This window comes from Lissotriton helveticus, chromosome 11 (genome assembly GCF_964261635.1).
Source record: "Lissotriton helveticus chromosome 11, aLisHel1.1, whole genome shotgun sequence".
NCBI lineage: Eukaryota > Metazoa > Chordata > Amphibia > Caudata > Salamandridae > Lissotriton > Lissotriton helveticus.
This window is the reverse complement of record NC_136072.1, coordinates 365,103,983-365,128,941: the sequence shown is the minus strand read 5'-3', so window position 1 is coordinate 365,128,941 and position 24,959 is coordinate 365,103,983. Positions and strand designations below refer to the sequence as shown.

General features: G+C 46.6%; 1 protein-coding gene across 2 annotated transcripts in view; it reads left to right on the top strand.

The window, feature by feature from the left end:
- RYK (receptor like tyrosine kinase) overlaps nt 1–24,959 on the top strand; it is a 985,672-nt gene that overhangs the window by 523,776 nt on the left and 436,937 nt on the right. Inside the window, exon 8 of one of the 2 annotated variants that reach the window (XM_078665796.1) lies at nt 2,316–2,441. In XM_078665796.1, the coding sequence (XP_078521922.1) occupies nt 2,316–2,441 (126 nt within the window). Of the gene's footprint in view, nt 1–2,307; nt 2,442–24,959 lie in introns of both variants that reach the window. The other variant, XM_078665795.1, reaches the window with a different exon arrangement.

Genomic DNA, 24,959 nt, shown 5'->3' with positions numbered 1-24,959 from the left:
AAGTTTGTATTGATTGATTGTACCAGATGATCAAAGAGAGAATGCTAGAGAATACGGCAATGGTATGCGATTGTGGTCGACATCCCAATGTGCAATACTAACACTACCAATGGTTGATACCCAGAATCAAAGATTATTTTCCCCAACATGTTTTTTGAAGCCAACCAAAAGCTTGGCAGAGTAACCCAAAGCATGTGAAGTTACAATTGCTTTAAGTTGCAAAACTATTTTAACAGATAAGTCATTTGTTGCAGGTTTTTCATATACTAGGTTTGAAGTTTTTTTCATTTTCAAAGACTGGAAAATCATAATTTAAAAAAAATTTGTGTGTACTCTTGTGTCAGGTTCTGCTCACTCTTGTTTCTAGGTGTGACTGACGAATTTGAAGCTTAAAATTGTGCTAATTAATTGATGTCCACAGACGCTTGATTTAAATTTGAGTAACATTTGTTGTCATTTAGTGTAAAATATCTTAAGAAGAAACAACAGAAATTCACTTCAGTCCCTTTTGAGTGTTGATGCACGTCTTCCGGTGCCAACATCCTCTTCATGTCCAGTAAATTCTTTTTTCAGTTTGCATGATATCTCCATTATACCGTTACTCACATACTTTTAACTTGTTTGAAAATAGTATGTGAAGATGATTGCATCATAGTCGACCATTGTGGGTGTATGATTGATGTCACCATGAGTCATACCGCCTCCACTTATGATTGACGCTCTAATTTCAAAACTATTGTTACTGGTAAGTAACGTTGCTTCATATTTGCCTAACAAATTATATCTTTTGGAACCGCTTTTTATATAGCGATCGTGCACAAATGAGTATGTGGGTTCTGTACAATACAACCGACTTACATTAGGTGCATGCATTTAGAAAAATGCTGTAGCCACATATGTAATGATGTGCCAATCTTCACGCATTTCCCAAATCTCCAGTTATACAAATCAGATGTCAGGAACCCATGAAGGGCGTTCGGAATCACAGGTACATGAAGATTGGTTTATTTCTGATCCGAAGTGCTTGAAGATCAGTTTGTTTCTTACTAAATCCCCAACAGACAGCTCTCAAATAACAAACAGTTTGTGAGAACCACAAACATTCTAACGATAAAACCAAGGTGTAAGTGAGGAAGATACCCAACAGGGGCCAAAAAAGGGAAAGAAATAAAGTGCCATAAATACATTTTCTAAACGCACAATCACACTTATCAAGATTGCAACAGTGTATTCCTGAAAAAGAAGGGTGAAGTAAAGCAGAATATACCACTTGAGTCTTGTAGAGGGACGTTGACAGAAATCGGAAGAACGAGCCCCAGCATTGTTAATTTATGACAGGCTTGTGAGTTTCAGAAGAGCTTTAATGAAGCTGGTCTATAGCAGTAGAGTGTATATTAATGCTATTGGCTTCACACATGGTTATTACGTTATCAGAAGGGAGATCAGAGTTCTCTATTTAGTGTTTTGACCAGACAGGGACGGATGTTCGTCTATAAGCTTAATTTCTTAATGCAAGTGTGTGTTTGTAAAGTAAAGTCCACATTTGTAAAGCGCACAATCACCCGTAAGGGTCTCTAGGCGCTGGGGGCCGTCGGGAAGATTAAGCGAGCTATTGCCCAGAGTCACATGGTGCTGGGCTAACCTGCCGCCGGAGCCGGGGATCGAACCGTGGTCCCCAGATTCCAGCGTCAGTCGCCCTGGCCGCGGCGCCACACCTCTCCCACTTTGTGGGATGATGTCGTCTCTTACAAAGTTCAGAACAAAGAAAATATTTGAAATATTATTTGTAAAGCATGTATCTAGCAAAAGTGCTGCAAAGGTAAAGATACTTACTGTCAGTGAGTGTTGACAGGAGTAGTTGGTTCCACTAGCAGAAGTGTTCTGTTACTGGTTTGTGACACAGTGCTCTTTAAAGAGGTGTACCTTTAACTGTTTCTTAAATTGGAAGAGGGTTGTGGTGGTCCCGATGGATACAGGAATTTTGTTCCAGATCCTGGGAGTACAAACTAAGGAAAAGGATACTCTCCTGCGTTCACATTCCGACCGTTTCCTTATTTTCTGCCAAATCTTTTAGCTTGCAATTGTAATGAATTAATTTGATTGTAGGTTTTGTGTCCCCATTTCCCAGAAAAAAAGCGGATATGTTTTCTTCCCATGCAGGTTTAAGAGGGGTTGTCTTATATCTGTTTTCTGCCTAATACATTAACTTTCATAAAAGTAAAATGCTATTGGAAGAACCCTCATGAACACAAAGTGCATGCTTTTTGTAATAAGGCTATTTACACCTCTTTTGTTTGGATCTGCTGGCTCCTCAGGTTATCCATCACTACGGATAGAGAAGAATGACCTGAAAAGTGTCACCCTCATGGAGGCCAAGGCAAAAGTGAAAGATATTGCCATTTCCAGGGAGCGGGTCACTCTACAAGATGTTCTGCAAGAGGGTACGATACTTGCTATTTTTTTTTATACCTGGGTCTTGATTCAACGTAAAAATACTGAGGCACTTTCTAATTTTTAAATGTATCATTTAACTGGAAGCAGTACAGTGTGCATCTATGAGAACTCCATAGCCTTGTCAAACGATTAAATAATTCAAATAAACATCCCCTTTTCGCCTGAATACCTTAAATGTGATAGTTGATCGAACTACTTTTTTTTAACATCTTTGCTCTGATTTGTAAGATTCTCTGACTCCCATTTTACACAAGGGGGTGATCAGAAATCCTCCTTTGTATCCCTTGCTTTTAAAACGTACTTGATCCCTTTCAATTTCTTCAACCTAATTATAAGGAGACTGTTGCACCACCCAAGAAGTTCCGTACACCATTGCAAATAATTTAATAGTGAACACACACTCAATGCAAGTATCTTGTGTATGGGATTACGTGCGATATCTGAAATTTTAGCGAGGCCTTGGGTTAAAATAAAAAACAAAACACAGGCTGATTCAAAAGACCTTTCTGTACGTTTTGTCCTTGGATTTTCCACTGTAGGCAGTGCATAGTTCTTAAACCTTGTAGGTCTGCAATTGTCCTGCAAACTTCTAACTTGCCAGCATTAACACTTTTGCAACATGAATCCTTTTCTGGATTCTCTTGCTTTGTATTATTCCTTAATGTAGTGGTCAAGTACGGAATTGTGACCTCCTTTGTGCTTTTTCGACCACCATTTGGTCGGGAGTGAATCCTCTCTAAGCTGTAAGACGTGTGCCACATACTTTTTTTTTTCCTCCAGATTTAAATAGCGCAAACTCGACCCGAAGGTATTGGAACGCTTTACATGAGCATCAGTTACCTTACACAAGGACACATTAATTTTTTTGGGCAGGCACGGAGAGATGTAAGTAATTTGCCCAGAATCACAGTTTGTGGAGTCGACCCGAGGCTTGAACCTTGGTTTCCCAGCTGCCAGGTCGGCACACTAGCCGGTAGACCACATCCTCTTCCCCAATGCACGTTCCTGTGCATTGTTGCCTTCTTCTGATTCTTTTTTTCGTTGTTGGGTCTGGACGCTAGATGGAGGAGCTCAGTGAAAAATTTGAAGAACACATCTGATAGTTGAAGGGAAACACAGGGAAGCACTGACTATCACCGAACACCATAGAGTTTCGAGGCATCAGAGGACCCCCTTCTCAGCCCTAGGAGGTCCCATCAGACCAGAAACAAGTGGCTGGAGAATGCACTGAGGTGAGATGGAGAATACCCCCTTTAGGGTCTGCATAAACTCTGACCACAATTTTGCACAAAAGACCCACATGAGATCTGCACTTGTCTGCCCAAGGACCGTATTTCTGAAAGCTGCGAGGCTTGTGCTGAATTCTAACCCAAGACACTGAAGCACACTATTTTATGGCTGAGCAGAAGAAACAACAGTGTTTGAAGAATCTGTGCCTGTCAAGCGAGGAAAAGGGGGCAGAACCAGAGGACCTGAGATGGTGCGAGGAGGAGAGTCGTACCCCAAGGAGGGTGTGATCGAGGGGCTGGAGGCAACATGAAGGGCGGCAAAGAAACCTGAGCACCGAAAAACTTGAAGGTAAGTAAACAAGCCCCAGAGGCACACTGACTGAGTCTGCTAAGTGCAGCCCGGTGCGGCCATTGAAATCTTTGTCACTTGAAGGACGGCCTAAATCGAAGGAGCCACAAGTGTCCAAGCAAAAAGACAACGAAAAGGGAAAACCTTCTGAAAACCTCCTCAACATCCGTAGGTGTCAGAAAAAAATGACTTGATAAAGGACGGCACTGCTGCCGACCAATGCTGAACAGAAGGGCTTCCAAGTTGAGCAGAAGAAATAATGGATCTCAACACTAAATCCCCAGGAGAAGGTGTAAACAACTATCCGCCAAGACTCGCTACCAGTGCAATGGGCTAATCAAGAGAGCAGCTGACAGCTGTTGGATTTAATTGGATGTGGAGGAGGGTTCCTGCTTTCTCCTAGAGAAACAAATGCCATTCCAGAAGGCGACCCTCTACCTACCCATGCTACCAAGCATCCTCGACCAACAAAAGGCCTGTCTGGAACCAGCAACCGTGAAGGCGGTTACTCCGTGCATCAAGCAGTACACACACTTATTTCAGGACCCCATTCATATAAATGGCACTGTGCCAGCTGATTCTATCATAGTGGCAACAACAATGCACTAACATCAGGTGGCTCACTGTCACAGATTAAAAGGTTCACTAACCTTGAAGCTGGATACAGCAGGAGCGATGCTAAGGTACCTTTTTCCCCTTCTATGGCAGCACCTGTGAGTATATGGATGTAACTCCACAGATTATACCATAACTGGGGACAGGGTAAAAAGGGACAAATGAAATTAAGTTGTGGCAGCAAAAACACTTAGTGGCGTGCATCTGAAGTTGTTGTCTTCACTTCTCTACGCGCCCCATGTTTCCTGTAGTTAAGACAGAACATAAGGTGAGTGGAACCCTGCCCCTCCCTCATGCATATAAACTAGTCATCAAAAGATACATATATCACTTCACTTACATGATATACTGCCACAATCAATCCAGGCAAAAACGGCACAAAAGGTAAAAAATAAAGGAATGAAAATAATTAAGGTATTTTAGCTTCTCCCAATGTCTGAGATAGTGCAATCACTTTATGGCACAACCCTCCTGGTAGGGACAATGAAAGAATCAAATGAATTGTGCTTAGCTGTCTAGTAGCAGTTCTAGTGGTTGCTTATCGTTCTCAGTAAAGCCTGCAGAGAATAATCGAGTGGATAAGCTGCTTTAGATCCAATCAAAAATGAAACCCATAAAACTCTAAGGTAGCCGGCTGACCGTTCCGAACCAGTCAACGGCTCAAAAATGGATAAAAATATAACATAAGGATTTCGCGCTCCAGCGCGTCCTCCCTCCTCACTTCCAGCAGCCTTGTAAAGCACCGAACCTTTCACGGCACTCCAGCTCGAGCCGGGCTTCTCTAAACATGGGCGTTTCAGTCTGCAGAGGCGCAGACACAAAAAAAACTCCCAACGGCACCATCGTTCTCTAACACGAGAACTGAGGTAAAGATTCACAAGACGGGCCAGTAAGCGCGGTAGCGCTCCAGCGCGAGCACCAGCGCGAACGCGTCGACAAGGCAAGTCTTGGCAGCCAAAAACTCCGCTGCGGGACACACGAGATAATCCAATCCTGGAAGATGCAAAAAAATAGCAACACAGGGAACAAGCTCTTCCTCAGGAACGTTCACTATCGGCCACAGGTGACAAGCACCAGAGAGAGGGTGGAGGGAGTTTAGATAGGGAGAGAAAGAGTAGTAGGACTTGCGCTGCAGGTATTCTGGGATTTGAAGTCCCACATTCATTCCCCATGCAAACAGCCTATCGCCTAAGTGTGACACTCACCACCACACAGAATGAGCAATAAGCTTGTCCTAGTGAGCAGGAAGATGAACAGAGGCCACAACTAAATGGATGATTACCAACTCCAACACCTTCCTCAACCACTATGGGCACGAACAATGCGATGAGATGGAAGCTCCCATGCCGCCGCTCCCAGAAGAATACAAAGAGGGCAGAAGCGTTAATGCAAGAGGGTACGAACAACACCAAATCATGTCTAAACTCTGCATTTGACACAGCCAACACATCAAGCAGACAAATGTGCATGGGAAAACACGAAGGCACGTATAATTGAGAGCCTCATTGTTGAAGACAGAGGTACAGGCCTCGTGCATCAAGATGCTTTTACTGGGGACTCTTCGGGCAAGCAGTGAACGGAGACTGTGGAAGGTTAGGAAGGACAACGAATCGGCAAAGGCAATAGGTGACTTACAATTCCAGAAATTCTATAAACAAAGGAACATGTTTACCAGAAGACCCTCGGGTAGAGGAGGCTACCATGACAGAGCCGTCCCCAACAACGACAGGGGTTTGGGCAACAAACGGACAACCACCCACACAGCCCATCATGGCAATAGCCAGCACGACAACCTTTCACGGAAGAGGAAGGAGGAGAGGTCCACCCAGAAGAGGGGAGACCAGTCAAGCAAGTTACTCACAGGCGACACCCCCAACACAAAAAACCTGTGGAGGGAGAGAAAAGGGGTATTACTCCAGGAGTGGAGGTCAATCCCCTCCGACAAGGGGATACTGAATATAATAAAATATGGCTGCTGAATAGAACTCATTAAAAGACCAACTCCTGCACCACTTATGAGTAGACCACTGTGAGGGGTGCAACTGAATGTGCAAGAACTCCTCAAAAAGTGAGTGATAAAGTTCCTCAGTGGGAGACCGGAAGAGTCATCTGCTCTGCATAATTTTAGAACCAAAACAGCACCTAACCCTAATAACAATTCTGAACCTCCGATACAAGTTCATAAAGTCACAACTCTTAGATGACAACACGGCATGTGGTAATACCGTGACTAAGGGAATGAAAACTTCATGGCCACGATAGACCGAAAGGATTCCTACCTACATATACCAATGAATCAAGGACTTGGACATTACCGCAGATTTATCATAAACATGGTACACTAGTGTTCAGGGTGCTGCTGTTCGGCATGAAAACCACACCAAGGGTGTTGACGAAATGCCTGGCAGCAGTAGCTAGCTGTCCACCTCAAAAGCCTGGGCATACACATCAATCCATACCTGGACGACTAGTAAGCAAAGGCAAACTCAAGACTCAAGTGCCATCAGGACATAGTCTTCCCCACCGAGTACTAGCTGGGTTTCACCATAAATACGGAAAGCTGTCCCACAACCAGAACAGCAGTAGGTGTTTATTCTGGTATTGTGCCCCTTCCTCCAGGCACCTTCAGTGTTGTCCTCGCTTTCCTGCCGCTGCTGCCCCTGCGGCCCCGCCCACCGATCCAGCCCGCTCCCGCCCTACTCCCCTTCTTATGGCGACCGCTGCGGGGGAGCGCGTGTGAAGCCTTGACCACTGGTTCAAGGTCAGCACTCTCCCCAGCAGCCTCACCTGCACGCCGCAATTCTGACTGCCTCCCAGCTCCTAGGTTCGAGCCAGCAGTCCGCCCGGCGGTTACTGCTCCTGCCTCCTGCGCTCGCCGTATTTTTCTCACCTCCTCTCCTGTGCCCCATATTGTGTGCGCGTTGAGTTTTTTTTCGTTTTGTACTTTATTCTGGTATTGTGCCCCTTCCTCCAGGCTCCTTCAGTGTTGCTTGCGCTTTCCCGCCGCTGCTGCCCCTGCGGCCCTGCTCACCGATCCAGCCCGCACCCGCCCCCTCCCTGCTCCCGGCCCCCTCCCCTTCTTATGGCGACCCCAGTGCGGTCGCGCAGCGGACACGCGCAGCGGTCGCGCCTAAGGCAAGCCTGTCTGCGCCCGTCCACGCCTGGACTGCTCCCAGCGCCAGAACCCCTACGAACACAACCACAACGCCCAACTCTGCTACAATGCCAACACCCTCCACGCACTCAACACCAGTCGAACTCACTCCTGCTTCCAAGCCGCCCTGAAGCGCACCCAAGGACCCTTCTCCTGCCGGAACTGCAGCTTCACCAGCAACAGACCCGCCAATCCACCCACCAGGACAGGACGCAACCACCTCAGATGCATACTCCTGAACACCCGCTCCGCACGCAAACAGGCCATCGACCTCTGGGATCTGCTCGACACATCCTCCCCCGACATTGCTTTCCTGACTGAGACCTGGATGAACGACTCCTGGGATACCCGACGTCGCCATAGCCATCCCGATGACTACAAGATTACCCGCAGAGACTGCACCAACGGAGTAGGATATGGAATCGCCATCATTCACAAGTCCACCCTCAAGATCTCAACCAACTCCGACGACACCCTCAGCACCGCCGAACACCTGTACTTCCAGATCCACACTGATCCCAGCACCACCCTCAGAGGAACTCTGAAATACAGGCCCTCCGGACCCCGGGCATAGACTAGCGATTCCATCGCCGATTTAATCAGCATGCACGCACTTACGTCCACGGACTACATCCTCCTCGGGGACCTGAACTTCCAGCTCGAGAAAACCAATGACACCAACTCCACCACCCTGATGGACAACCTCGACAACCTCTGACTCAAACAGCTAGTCACAACTCCCACCCACTCCGTTGGACACACGCTTGATCCCATTTTTTCTGCAAGCCCCCACGTCTCCTTCAGCCACACCAACGACATCCACTGGACCGATCACCGCTGCGTCCATCTCTCCTTCCAGAGTCTACCACGCACCACCGCACCCAACAGATTCCCCGCCGCTGCTGGAGCAAAATCACTGAAGACCAGCTACACACGCCCTCGCCCGGAACCCACCCACAGACCCCACCAATCCCGACGCCAGCAGCCTCAGGCGGTGGATCGAAGACTGCGCCAACACCCTCGCCCCGATCAAGAATCCCTCCAACAGCCGCAAGAACAAGACTGCCGGCTGGTTCACCTCGTACCTCCAGACCTCCAAACAAAACTGCCGTAATCTGGAAAGGAAATGGCCCCACGAACAAACACCAGAAAACCAAACAGCCCAGAAGAACGCCATACGCCAGCATCATTACCTCATCAGATCCGCCCAAAAAAACTCCTTCAAGGACCGCCTCGACAACAACGCACACAACCGCAAAGAGCTCTTCAACGTTGTGAAGGAACTCTCCAACGCCAGCACCAACGACATCCCACCTTCACAAGGCCTGTGCGACTCACTGGCCTCCTTCTTCCACTGCAAAATCACAAGACATCCACGACAGCTTCGACAACCAGGCCTCCACAGCCCGCGATACCCCCGTCCCCTCGGCCACCGCCCACGGCGACTCCAACGTCACCTGGACCATCATCAACGACGACATCATCAAAACCATGAGCACCATCCACTCCGGCTCTCCGTCAGACCCGTGCCCCCACCACATCTTCAACAAAGCCAGCACCACCTCCGCACCTCAACTCCGCAAAGCCATCAACATCTCCTTCGAAACCACAACCTTCCCGGAGAGCTGGAAGCATGCCGAGATCAACGCCCTGCTCAAGAAGCCCTAAGCAGACCCCAAGGACCTCAAGAACTTCCGGTCCATCTCCCTTCTCCCGTTCCCGGCGAAGGTTGTAGTGTGGTTCCTATATTCCCAATAGGCTCTGCGCATTGGAATAATATAAACAGCAGTGTAGACGTAGGACTGAGGTCATCTAGGTCTCTACTGACTATATTAGACGTAATTAGTTTTGCCAGCTAGCTCAGAGGTCACTAGAAACTTTCTCGAGTAAACAAGGTGTTAACTTCCCTGAATAGACAAGAAGGGATTAGCTTCTGACAACCGCATAAACATGACAACTTTGCTCCCTCAGAATAAAGAGTATATCTCTAGATTCGTGTGAAAACAATAGACAACTATTTCACTCAATCGTGCGTACTTAGTTTCACCAGAGTGCAGAGAAATAGAGACGGGCGTTTTCAATAAAAAGGTGTTCTTTATTGAGCAGTCTTCTTTCTCATGCAAGAGAAATGAATTGCCACAATTGCAATACTTATAGTAAAGTAAAGTGCGTACAGTAAAAGGAGTATTATGAAATAATACTGTAAAAGCATTGATATGGTTTCTTAGCCATATGATACTTTAAAACGGATAAAATATATACATACATAAAACATTGACTAACGTACTCAACTGATGCTTCTAAGATACGCCTACCCCGGTGTACCTGACCTAAGCCTAATACGTGGGAAGGAGTAAGTAAGTTGCAGTTTAAGTAAAGTTGGTTTTTTGCCAAGAATCTGAATCAAGAATTCTCTTAAGGGTTTAGTCGGCTCCGTACCATGGTTCTAGAATGAAGGAGGTCTTGTATCTCGTGTCTCAGGACTCGATCTCCCAGCAACCCGCAAGGTTGACTGGAAACACCGGAGCTGGATTTCTCGGCAAGAGAAAAGACAGCTTCTCTCTGTGTGTCAAGTGGGAGGGTCGGCTTCCTTCGGCTCTCGCATCAGCTGGGCTTCGGGCAAGTAGATAGCCGCTCTGCTCCAAACCACCGTGTGTTTGCTTAAGCCAACATTGGTATATTTATACCTGAAAGGTGCCGTGTTTGACGTAAGGTTGGACATAAGACGTCACTAAGAACTAACAGTTCTTTCTGGACTCCAGGAGTTCTTGTGCAAATCAAATCAAAAGCAGGGGGAATTCCCGGGCTGCTGGAGGCTTGGTTTGTTTAAAGAACGCGTTGTACTTTCTAGGAGTCTATGGGAGTAGCCTTGCCGTATTTGGACTGCATGGGCTATGACTAGATATGGACGTGATTCCTATGACTTTATAAGGATATGTTTTGTTATAACTACATAAAGGCATCAATCGGGGATATCTTGATTAGGGTCCTAGATAGATTCACAACAAGGTCATCGAGAAAACAGTCAACAAATAGCTGACCCACTACCTCGAGGAGAACAACATCCTGGACCCATCACAGTCCGGGTTCCGCAGCAACTACAGCACCGAGACGGCCCACATCGCCGCCACCGATGACATCAGGGCCCTACTGGACAATGGCGAGACCGCAGCCCTCATCCTCCTGGAACTGTAAGCCGCCTTTAACACTGTCTGCCACCACACCCTACGCACCCGCATCCACAATGCAGGAATCCGAGGCAAAGCCCTGGACTGGACCACCTCCTTCCTCTCCGGCAAAACACAGAGCGTCCGCCTCCCTCCCTTATGATCCAAAGCCCCCAAGATCATCTGCAGCGTACCTCAAGGATCCTCCCTCAGCCCGGGGCTGTTCAACATATACATGGCCCCACTCGCCCATGTCGCCAGACTTCACAACCTCAACATCATCTCCTACGCCAACGTCACACAACTGATCCTCTCACTCACCAAGGACCCTGTCACCGCCAAAACCAACCTCCTCGAAGGTCTGAAAGCCGTTGCTGAATGGATGAAGAACAGCTGTCTGAAGCTGAACTCGGGCAAAACGGAGGTCCTCATCCTCTGCTCCTCACCCTCAGCCTGGGACGACTCCTGGTGGCCGACTGCCCTGGGAGCTGCTCCAACACCCACCGACCACGCACGCAACCTGGGATTCGTCCTCAACTCCACACTCCATGACTAAGCAAGTCCACGCCACCTCATCCTCCTACTTCAGCATCCTCCGCATGCTCCGAAAGATCTACAAGTGGATCCCCGCCGACACTAGAAGAACGGTCACCCAGGCCCTCGTCAGCAGCGGAATGGACTACGGAAACGCCCTCTCCGCGGGAACCCCGGCCAAACTACTTAAACGACTGCAATGCATACAGAACGCCTCTGCCCGCCTGGTCCTCAACATCCCTCGCTGCAGTCACATCACACCCCACCTGAGAGACCTGCACTGGTTCCCCGTCAACAAGAGGATCACCTTCAAGCTCCTCACCAATGCACACAAAGCCCTCCACAACACCGGCCCGGCATACCTAAACAAACGGCTCACCTTCTACACCCTGAACCGCCAACACCGCTCCGCCGACTTCGCCCTCGTCACCGTCCCCCGCATCAGGAGAACGACCACAGGTGGCAGATCATTCTCCCACCTTGCTGCCAAGTCCTGGAACACCCTCCCCATCCTCCTACGGCAGACCGAAGACCTTCTAACCTTCTGGAGGCTGCTCAAGACCTGGCTGTTCGAGCAGTAGCAGCACCCCCCCCTCCCCTGCCCAGCGCCTTGAGACCTTCACGGGTGAGTAGCACGCTTTACAAATGTCTTGATTGATTGTTTCTAGCTGCAAACCTAACCTGGAGGACAACACAGCCCTAACCAGTGCCCAAGAGAGTGTAAGCAGTAGCAGAACAAACTCTCCTTTACCTGTTGTCAGTCTCTGGTAGTGAGGACTACAATTAATGTAATTGGCTTGATGGCCTCATGCATTACCCTCATACTGCAAGCAAGGCTACATAGGCTGCAAATTCAGGAGTGACTCAACTACAGATGGTTGCTGGCTGTTGGAAGTTGGAAGGATCTAGTGTTTGTCACTGCAATAGTTCAGAATAAGATGGTCTAGTGCAACAATGAAAATGTAACCCTGGGGAGACTCTTCCAGATGCTAACCCCTTCTTCAACCATAACTACAAAAGCATCCAGCACAAGGTGGGAGGCACACATAAACTATCTCAGGACCAGATGTCTCTTGAGCTACACACAGGTGGCAACACACATAAATCTCCTCGAACTAAAGCCAGTGTTCCTAGCCTTGATAGTCTTCCGAGCACACAAGAAGAGGAAAACTGTGTTGATACAGATGGACTGCACAACAACTTTCTGCCTGCCTAAACACGTAGGGACAGGAGCTTTCCAACTATTATAGCTTGCACAAGACCTATGGGAATAGGAAATATAAACCGCTAGAACCCTGGTAGCAAGAACACTTCCCAGGCATATAAAGCAGTGAAGAAGACCAACTAAGCATCCCACAGGTGGGAGCTAAAGCTGGAAGTACTGGACGATATTTTCAGGAATTGAAGCATACCAAGCATAGACCTCTTCATAAATCCAATGAATACAAAATGCCAAGACTGCACCCAGATACCACACCACCATTTAAAGGGGAATGCCCTGTCGATAGACTGGTCAGGAACATTTGGTTATGCCTTTCCACCGATTCCCCTGATCCCAAGAGTGCTAGACAAGTTCAGTAAAATTGACATGTCACTCATCCTCCTAGCCCCACAATGTGCCTGACCGATCTGTTACTCAGTACTTGTAGAGATTTTGCATTGAGAGAACACTCATAAAAAACACAGAAGATCTGCTGTTAGCTCACGGATGCCTAAAGGGTCTCCCAGAACCGGCCACACTCCACCTGGCAGCCTGGTACTTATAATTCAGCCATCTCCATCTCCCTTACATGATAATGGAAATCCTCAAAGAGGCAAGAAAACTGAGCACACAAAAGTACTAAACTGCAAAATGGAACACATACATGCACTGGCTCCAAGGATCGCTGAAGGTTAGAAACCAGAATGGAGGACAACACCATACTGATGTACCTCACCTACCTAATGGTAAAGGATTAATCTACGTGTCACTAAAGATTCACCTATTTGCTGTCATGGCTTATGCCAGAAGACTCACAATTAATGGTTTCTTCAATGTAGCAGTGGTGAAGAGATTCCTGGAGGCGTCAAAGAAGGTATCCCCACACATAGTAGATTCAACATCATTGTGCAACTTGAACATTGTGCTCCTACAACTGATGACCGAGCCCTTCAAGACTATGCACAAGGCAGACCTCAAGTTCCTAAAACTAAAGATGGCCTTACTGATAACCATCACTTCACTGTGCAAAGTCAGCAAATTACAATTTCTCATCATATTTGAACCCAATCTTCAAATTCATAAAGACAAGGTTGTTTTCCGAACCAATCCAGTTTCACGTCATCCAAAACAGTTTGCTTTCTTTCAAGAGGCAAAGACAGGCCGAATGGACTCTGCACATTGAACGTGTTCAGGACACTTCTATACTACCTACAGGAGGTAACGAAGTGCTAAAATTATCTGTCTTTGTCATTAATACAATTGAAGAGTGCCGAAGTACGTCATGTCCATCATTTATCAATTGACTATTAGTGGATATGCACTTTTATGCCATTTATCAGCAGCTGCTTCAACATTTTGGGGGAAGGGCGGCAGCACTGAGCCTCAGCCGCGAGGGTTGAAGTTCTGTCCTGCTGCTGTCCCTGGACCATCCTACTGAGGCTCTGCACACTGGGCCACCTTCTGCACTTAAATCTTAAGGTAGTAGGACAAGCAGTCACATGCTTCGCAGGAAGGCAGTGTGTAGGTGGTCCATCTCGGAGCTTAACGATCAACCAGCAGACCCACTAAAGTGAATGTCCAGCCTAGTGTTTAACTTTGGAAGAAAAAAAAAAAGAGTACTACTGATGGATAATTTAATCCACAGATGTATCACTTTGGAATGTCTTGTGTGTGAGACTGGATCCAGAAGATTTAAACCACATTGTGCCAATGCAACAGTGGGTGGGGCAGTGCGGCTCCATATTAACTTAGTTCGGCCCTTTAAGTGATGGAGATGCATATAAGCACCATCCCTGTGTGTCAGCATCTGTTTCTTTTTTTCCTTGCCTTCATATGCAAATTCAGAGCTCGCTCACTCCCAACTTTTTCGACATTTGTAAACAGATTTTTAATAAAAAAATATATTTTTCTGTGTACAAGGGAATTAGCTCCCTTCCTAAAATGACAGGGTTTAAACATTGTAGGGACTATCACCAACAGACATCTGTGACCGATCCCCACGAGGTGCGTCTCTGGTGATTGGGTTTGGTGCACAACTATGTCACTGAACACCGAAAGAAGTCTTGAAAGTCCTGATCCCGCTCAAATGGGACTGACCCATTCCCATACGAGGCTAATCCAGCAACAGGTCCTTATTGCATTCCAAGTCTTCTGCAATTTTGCTCCCTGTCCCCCTGTCGGGTTACCAATCAGAATGGCACCCCAAGTTTCAGGATAAATCAGTGACGTTGCAACAGGGCTCCAAAGAGGTCATGATGCGTATTTTCGGCAATTTTCTTTGTCCCTCTGGCACGCTTTTGGGCTCCAAGGATCTGTGGCGGTCTCTAGGAGGGATACTGCTGGCGGATTTACCCTTTGTGTTTACCTCTTGAATCTACCTTGGATTCCGTTCTGATGCTGGAGCTGCCTTCCAATTCGGCATCAAAATACATACCGGTCTTCTGGACACAGATGCTGAATCTCGCACTGCCAGCAGAAGTCTCTGCTCCGATAATCCTATCAGACTTCTCTCCAAATTGATCTTGGCCCTGGCTAAGGTTGCACATTGACATTCCCAGCCCTAATTCAATCAAACTCCAATAGAACCACGCATATTTTGTTTCAGGCACTGACCATAGCCAGTCAGCCTTTAGAGACGACAGTGGAGGTGAGGATGATTATTTTCCCTAATACTATGTTTATGACGACTATTAATGGACTTGTAGATGTCCAGTGAGTTGGACACTGGGTTGTGTTCTCTCTAGAACTTCAGCGGATGAGAGTGCCTCCTTTGCTGCTGTATTGAGAGACAGTGGAGGTATTGTATTTACAACTGCCAACTATAGATGTCAAAACTAACGTAGTAACAGACGATTTGTTACCTGGGCAAACTACATCTGACCTTTACTCCCATTTAATAAAGCCCTCACCTGGTCTAAGCAACCACATGCCGGTGCTAGGCAGATCTGACGTCTTGTCACAGCCCCCTACACATGAAAGTTTGTTGTTTCAGGCTTCCACCTGGAGCGTGAAACCCAATTTATTCCCTATGACTCCCCCAGAGAGTCAAAACAAATCAAGGCATTTAGGAAGCGTCTGTTTTCCTCATCCAGTCTAGCCTTCTGATAAGTCAGTGCCAACTGTTATGCTAAGGAGATCTACTCATGCTTTATGGGATATGGTTGGTGAAATTTTGCTGGCAGTACCCCAAAGAATTTCAGGCCAAACTGGCTCATCCCATCCATGATGATCAGGATGCCACAAAATACATATCCAAATGGACACTACTAACTTCTTGGGCATAGGAGTTGGCACTAGTGTGGTGCTTCAGCGGCATGCTTGGATGAGTTCCATGGGCTTCTCTGGGGACGTGCAAACCTTCTCTGATAGTCGTGCAATTCAATGGATCTTGCCACTTTGATTAGCAGACCAATTTACTGTTGGAATGCTTTAAAGAAAGCCGGGCCACATCAATTTACTTGGGCCTTTCTACCCCTCTGAGCCAGTATCCTCAACTGTTTGACCCCTTTTGTGGATACTCCAGAGTGCTGGCTTACCTCCAACGTCAAGGATTTCCCCCTATGCAATAGGCAGTACGAGTCCTGTTGGGTGGGAATCAAGCAGACAACATCCAGGCCACTGGGGCAACAAACCTTCCAGTCCCCCCTGCCCCCCCCCCCCCACCTCTAGGAAAATACCCTGAAAATCTCCTTATTTTTCCTTTAATGGTACATGACCACCCTGTGGGAGGCAGGATCAGATATTTCTGCAAAGGTTGCCTTGTTATTACATCAAACAGGTGGGTCCTTCAGATCGTCCAACAACGCTAAGCCCTGCCATTCCTATTTGCCCAGCCTCATCATCTACCCACATCAGAACATCTTTCAAAGGAGTACCTGTCCATTTTGCTCCAAGATGTGTTGGCTCTTTTGGCTAAAGGAGCCACAGAGAGGTTCTGGGCCCCCGGAAATAGTGACTGGCTATTATTCCAGGTATTTCCTTGTGTTGAAGGAAGACTGAGGCCTTCGTCCAACTTTGTCTCTTCCCTCTGAACGCCTTCTTGAGGTTGTACAAATTAAAGATGCTCTAACTGGCCAATGTTATATCTGCAATAGATCCAGGTGACTAGATGGTGGCCAAGGCTGTGCAAGACACCTACTTTCATGCACATGTCCTGCAGTCCCACAGACACTACTTGGGGCACAGGAGCATTTCCCATCTGCTGTGCTCCCCTTCTGCATTTGTGAAGGTGATGGTGGTGGTCGCAGTACATCTTTGGAGTTTGGGGATACTAATTTTCCACCACTTTGACAACAGGCTGATGAACACGGTCTCACCACTAAGCATAGTAGATCACCTTAGGACTGCGAACCTCCTGACATCATTGGGGTTCACTATCAACATGCTGAAGTCACACCTGACTCTTTTACAGAGGATGTCTTTCATTAGAGTCATCCTCATACAGTTGTCAGGCCTTTCCTCTGCTACAAAGAGTCCAGGACATTCCTGCTATGATTCTGATGTTTTATTCTCAGTGAGAGTGACTCTGAGGCTTCTCGGCCTTTTTGTATCCTGCTTGTCGACTTTGCCAGGTGGCATATGCGGGCTCTGCAGTGAAACCCGGAGACTTAATGGGCCCAGCACAAGAGGAGCCTGTCAGACTACATCCAGGTGTCGGATGAGACTGCGAAAGATCTGCATTGGTGGCTCAACTGAAGTTGGACCAGCAGCAGACCTCTTTCCCTGCCGCATCCAGAAGTGATAGTGGTGTTGGATGGGTCACTGCAGGGATGAGGAAATCATCTGTGAGAGGTGAAAATCAGATGTCTAGATCTTCAGTGGAGACCCATTTCCACATTATCCTGTCGGAGTTACGTGCTATTGCCTGGAGCTGGAGTTTCTAGGAAGGCTCTCTGAGACACATTCCTGAAAGAGTGGAGCATGGGCCTGTTTGCTTCTGCTGCTTCTGCCTTCCCTGCCCAGACTGCAGAAGATCAAGAATGACTGAATCAAAGTCATCCTAGTGGTTTTGTGTTGGGAGACGAGTGTGGCACCTGAAACTTATGGTCATGAGCTACTGTCCTCCAATCATGCTTCCACTTAGGCAGGATCCCCTTTCACAGAAGCAGGGCAGGGACCTGCACCCAAATCTGTGCACTATGCACTGCCATGTGGGGAGATTGAGTGGTGGCCTTTGACAGTGTTCAACTTTCCTTCCAAGGTTGTTGATGTCATTCTTTCTGTCTGGCATCCCTCTACAAAGTCCGTCTATGCCGGGCGATGAGGCAAGTTTGTAGCTTAGTATGACACCTGCAATATTGACATGCTACAGACCAAATAGTAGATGTCTTGGCATTTGTTTTATCCCAGGCCTGTCAGAGACTTGCAGTGGGCATGGTTAAAGATCATTTGTTGGCCCTTTGTGCCTTTTTACATTTACCGGACAAGTCGTTCCTGTCCACATCCCCTTTTGTGATGAGGTTTCTAAAAATACTGAATGAGTTGTTTTATCCCAAACCCTTTTTGATGCCACAGTGGAATTTTAATTTGGTTCTCAATTTTCTCATGTGCTCACCATTGGAACATATGCACAACTGTCCACAACGTCTCCTGACTCTGCAGAAAGTGTTGTGGATCGCATGAGTGACTTTAAAGCTCTCCCTATGCAGCCACCGCACACCACCTTATTGTGTAGTTCACACTAATCCATACGACCTGCACGTTTGTTGGACAACATAAACCATGGGTGAGGTGCCTAGACTGATGCAGAACAACAGTGCTCACAGTGCCACCACAAGCCCCCCTAACCTTACCTGGGAGCGAATGGTTTCTGGCAACCACTGAACATGAACCCTGACCTCTCAGGAATCGTGGAAACAGATCAGAACCTTTCGCTTATTCACACAGGCTTACTTGTGCTCAGGGAAATCTACTGAGAATACACAGTGGACGTTTTCAATATATTTATTGAACCAACATTATAGTTTAATAGAATACATGTGCTGCGATAATCAGTAGATGGAAGCAGATGAAAATGATTACAAGCACCAAAAGAGTAAATAGATACATTTCTACCATGGTGCTAAAACAGTGTATATATGCAGACATATAAACAAAGCAGTAATCTAGTGTACTCCTACTATGCAGACCCTACCCTTGAGTGTACCTAGGGTGTGTGTAGGTGTGAAGCCAAGAATCCCCCCCCCAAAAGGCGATCCCACCCCATTACTTGCAAGGAGAGAATGTAGGAGCCAGTCCTGGTCCTGAACTGGAAACCCCATCATGGAGATGCCAGACCACTGCCTGGTGAAGTCTCAGCTTGCAGGGATCCTCGGTGTCAGCTGAAGTGCCTCGTCTGCCTTGCGATGTCCGTATGGATCAGTGATGTTGTGGCTATGTAGATATCCCTGTCACCTCGTGGATGAAGATAGAACGACTTTTGTACATAGTGTGTAGAAGGGCCTTGTCCATGACGTTCGAGGCATCGTGATAATGTTGTGCAGAGCTAGATGTGTAAACAAAGTAGTCTCAGAGAAACTAATCCAGCATTGTCGTGCACACAAATATGTGCAAAAGGTCATGGCAGAAATGTTATTGTGACAAATAGGACAATTTAAGAGATGAGCCTCTTCGCTACATTGTCCTAATCCGGGCTCATGACCTTTTTTCCTCAGTCAAAGGGGTGCTGAGGACCATGGCTGCCCATTTTGCCTAAAGTTGTGGTTGCTTTTTGTACTGGGCAATGCCTCCCTTTCCTAACGTTCTTTGTCCCTCTTCACCCCTTGAAAGAGGAAAGACTTCATGGGCTGGACCCCAAAACAGATTTAAGCTTTTACATCGATCCTGCCAAAGACCACAGGGTCAACTATAAGCTCATTGTGGGATTCTCTAGAGCAAACAAAGGCAATGCGGTGCAGAAAAAGACTTTGTCAAGGTGGATAGTACTCTGCATCAGGCTCTGCTGTGCACTGGCCAAAAAACAGTTTATGGCAGAATAAAGGGCTCATTCTACCAGGGTAAAGACTAATACACAGACTGTCTGTCCTGGGCATCTGTCAAACCTCTACATGGGTATCCGGATACATATTCACAAAGCACTGCTGCTGTGACTGCAAGGGCTGAGGAGAATGTGGTCGTGTCCTTTTGGTCCTAAGGATTTTTTTGTCTGAGCCATTCCACAAACCCACCACCCTGGGGGCTACAGCTTTGGTATCTACTCTGAAGGTGAGGAATTTGTGTTTGAAATATCCATCAAAATAACAGGTTACTTCCCTTCGGAAACACTTTCTGGTAAATTTTCGATCAAACTGTAGTTTAATCACTTCACTCCCGCCTCACTGTTTTGTGGAATAGTTTATTTACATCGGAAAAAGTTCCTCTAGTTAGAGATCAACCTATTGGTACCTTTGATACTTGTTGGGCTCCTCTTCCAGTGGCGTGGACAGAGTTTAGAAAGAAAATGAAGTTGAGGTGCAGGGTTCACATTTGTAGATCAAAACAAAGTCGACATGTAGCCGCACTACGCCACCTCCCAGAACAAGCAATACTAAAGGTTAGGATCTTGTTCTTTAATCGTACTGTTGTACTTAATAATATATGCTTTAATACTCATGCAAGTCAGTGTCTTGGCATCTGTCTCTTGTATATGCTGCACTCACCCTGATCCCCCTGTTCCCCTGCCAAGCTCTCTCCTTTGGTTCTGCTACCCCACTTCCCCAGTCTCTAGAGATTGTCAGGAGAGGCATGAATTAGGCCCAAGTGCAGTTAATTCACCCACAGTTTACAGTGCCCTCAGTCTCAAGTCTTATTCCTTCATGGTTGAAAGAGTTCTTTCAAGGTCTTTTGAGCACTGCCTTGCACTCTGGCAGCGCTCCCATGCACTCTCCAGAGCCGTGGAGTAACAGTAGTCTTCAGATGTACCTACTCAAGCCTTTATTCTGAGTTTGCAGCTGACTGGATGGAGCAGCTCTACAGTGACTGGTGCAGTCTGTTACCAGATGATTGGAAGTCCTGAAGTAGGTCTGGTCCTGACTGGACAGTAGGTTGGGGGGGGGTCTTATTTTCATCACAATCTGCCATTGTAGACCATGTCCTGGCAACTGGCAGCAGGTGTAGCCCTCCACTGGGCCATCAGCAATTCTGCAGGTGAAGCTCTGCACAGGTCTTCAGTGGTTTGGTAGATGTAGCCCCCTACAGGACTCTTGTGGTCACAATTACAACCAGACAGTGCCTAAGACAATCGCCATTCGTGGTTCCTTGCTAAAACTAAAGGGAGAGTCTGAGGTGGGGATGGGAAGGAGGGTTGGGGCCCTCGTGTACCAGGGTTATGCCAGATGGATCACTCTTGTTTACTTGCTATTCTGTACCTTCTGGGTGCCCCTCAGCCACTGTGGACGTGCTGGACCTCGCACATTGCTGGGCAGTTTCTCTTCTAGTTCCAGACAGACTCCTCCCCTCTCTCTGCAATCAATCAGGCTTCTAGGTGCTTCTGGACAGGCACACAAGTCCAGGACCTCTCATAGTTAGGTAAGCACCTTGGATAAGGATGTGCCAGGGCCAAAATAAATAAAAGCGTAGGATTCCACTTACACCAGTCAGGCATTATGCAAAGAGAAACATCCTTTTACCATGTAATGAACATTCCTATTCCATCTGTCACAGCTCTGAACATAGTTCTGAAAATAAACTTAGTGTGAAAACCAGTTCTGCTATGAAGATAGTATGTGATCATTTTACAATTTTGTTTGATTGTAAATGGTGTTTGCTATATAAAGCACGCCTAGTTTACCACCTTTTGCCCCGAAGCATGATAGTGGAGTGTGGTAATGGACGATAGCTAAGACTTGACAGATGTAAAGTAATTTGGGTCAATAAATATTAAAGCTAAATGCATGTCAGAATAATGCAACCATTCCAAAGCAGCACCACTACTTAACACCAAATGTACCATATCAACATAATGCAAGATTCCAATAAAATTCAACATACTGAATGAAACAACACCATTTAACATCCCAACACAACAATACTACACACAAGACCACATAAATATAGCATATAACAAAAATGACAATACTCAATAACACAACTGCGCCAATAAAGCATAGTACAATACCACTGAATACCACAGAAGCAATGCATGATACCCTTTCAACAAGAAAAGAAAGACCCCCAATGCAGCTAGACAACACAACAGGTTACAACAGCAAAATACTCAACACAATACACTAGAAAAATATAATATAGTACAGCAATCAAGAGCCACACTACACATCAAAATCAGAGCAAAAACAACAGTAGATCACAGCAATGCAATTGTTTTGTGTAATTGTGTTGTGTGACGTACTAAAGAATCTCACTATGCAGGTTGACAACCAAAAACATACTGCAGTGACTAAAACCACCTCAACATACTAAGTGGAGCACAATAAATGTCACTGCTTTCCCAGCGGTTTTTGAGTTTTCTGTTGGACCACAATCGTAATGTGGCAGATAAATCAAGAGCATCAGTATGTCTGTTAAAATGCTTTCAAGGAGAATACGTTTTTCATTACTAATCACTTTAATAGGTCCATAATTACAAAAGTAGAGTTGTGAAAAATTGTGAGAAATGTATTTTTTGAAGCTGCAACATATAAATGTGTCATCACTGCTGGTCTTTGAAGTGCAGATTGCAGAGGGTTTGTAATTCTTACGGTAATGTTCCAGGACACCCCATTCAATAAGAGATTTGGTAGGTGCTACAATATTTTCTATTTTGGTGCCTAAGTTCCCATTAGTGGCATGTGGTTGTTTGCTTATGTTTTGTTCATTGAAGACACAAGTGACTAATACCCCTCCACGCCTCCCAAAGCCTGTAATGTAGTATTTGTTGAGGACACAGCTTCTTCAGACTAAAAAAGCAAGCATTGGCGAAGCCAATAGGTCTCGCCTATGCAAGTACTATTGCCTTTGGCAATGTGTTTTACACATGTTATACACCAGTGTGGTTACTGTTCAGCATGGATAAAAGTTGGTGGTGTTGAGTCGAGTTGGGTGGAGATGGGTAGATTTGGGAAAATTGGAGTAGATTAGAGTGGGGTAGATTTAGGTAGATTGGAGTGGGGTAGATTGGGAAAGAATGGTGTGGGGTACAATGAATTGGGGTAGATTAGAATAGAGTGGAGTGAGGTAGATGGGATTTGAGTGGGGTACTGTGGCGTAGATTGGGGGTGGAAGTGGGGTGGAGTGAGGCGGATTAGGGTAGATTAGAGTAGAATGTACTAGGTTGGGGTAGTTTGGTGTAGATTGGGCTGCGGTGGGGCAGATTGGGCTGCGGTGGGGCAGATTGGCGTGGATTGGATTGTGGTTGATTGGCGTGGATTGGATTGCGGTTGATTGGCGTGGATTGGATTGTGGTTGATTGGCGTGGATTGGATTGTGGTTGATTGACGTGTTGTAAATAAAACAGCGGTATTATTAAGCATTAGCTGAAGCCATAATGCATCAGTCCAAATATCTAGTATAGGGATTTCATTTTGTATTTCGAGTCCACCATTTTCATGCCCTACATTGCCATGTACTCAATGTTCTGATTGTCCTACCTCTCTGCCAGTTACACTGTGGATTCTACCTAGCAACAGTTATTATTAGTCCTTCTTGAGAGTGTAGCGCATGCTCAGCAGAAGTAACAGTTGTTCCTTATTAGCATAGCCCTCCCATGTTCTAGAAATACCAATTCCAATTCCAAAAATTCTTTATTTCGGCCACAAGTGCCATAAAAGATGCAATAAAAAAACAGTACATACTTTTAAAACACAGTATTTACAATAAAAGTAGAAATGACCTGCTAGGCCTGCATAGGTACAGAATACAAAATAGTGTAAGTCAGGGGGACATTTTCTTCCTTATTATCCATGCTGCCATTAGAAATTTTGAGACCGCAAACACAATATGGCCCAGAGTATTAGTCTTCAAAACCCTGTAAGCCTGTGGGTACTTCCTAAAACCCAAGTTCCGACACAAGGGTGCTATCCAGCGCCTCCTCGGGCTCCGGTAAGCATGACAACAAAACATAATGTGCAGATCATCTTCGTCGTGGGCTTTACAGCATGGACAGAGTTTGTCACCCCCTGCAGACCATTTATAAGTAAAAACTTTGGTGGGTAGTGTACCAAACCTCCATTGCAGGAACAATTTCCTTGCCAAGAGAGGAAAAATAAAATCCATAAAAGGTTCAAATACGTAGGAATTTTTGGATTCTAAAAAACGTCCCGTCAAGGTGCCACTATCATGAGCATTAACCATGGCAGCAAGGTGTTTGTTCTTGTACAGCTGGGCAAGGGTTTTTCGCGAAATCCTTTGGCATCCCTGAGCTGGGTCATCCCATAAGTCTGGCAGGTTCAAGCTAAACAGTTCCGACTTGATAAATGCCAGCCAGGGAATTTTGCTGTTGGCATTCAGCCTCATGACGTGAATAAGGTCCTGTCTATAGTAATGCAGTTCCTCGGTGGTCCAAATCCGATGCCAGAACTTCACAGGCTTGGACAGAAGATCCTCAGCAATAGAAGGAAGGCCCAGGTCGAGTCTTAAGGGGAGGAGTGGCGTACCTTGCGAAAGCGCAAGTAGGCGTCTGAGAAAACAATTTTCCACCCCTGCCATGACCTTGCCTGCTTTGTGACCCCACAGCTCACTGCCATAAGAGGCTGCTGCCTTCGCTTGTGACCTGTAAGTTTCCAGGGCCGGGCTTACAGGCTTAAAGGAGGACTTATTGGCCACCTTCAGGAGTGCGCCCGACAGCTGGGAGAGTTTCAGCCTAGATCTAGCTACCTGGGAGTCCCATGACAGGTTTTCTTGCAATGATACCCCCAGATATATAAAGGTCGAGACCCTCTCAAGAGTGGTATCCCCCAGTGTAGGGTTGGGTCTGGTTTTGGTGGGGGGGGTTGAAGATCATGAACTTAGTTTTTCCCGTGTTCACCTCCAACCCATGCTGGCGACAAAAAATGCCAAAACCGTCCACAATCCTCTGTATCCCCATAGGGGATTTGGAAAGCAGGAGGGTGTCGTCGGCAAACATTATTGCCGGGACCCTCCTGCCTGCCAGGAGCGGGGCGTCATTGTCTTTAACAGCGTCAAGATGTTGAATGACGCTGTTGATGTACAGACAGAACAGGGTCGGGGCCAGGACACAACCCTGTCTGACGCCTCGGCGGACCGGGAATTTGCCCGAAAGCTTTCCATCCCTCCCACACCTTACTTGTGCAAAGTTGTTCTCATGCAACCTGATGATGATACT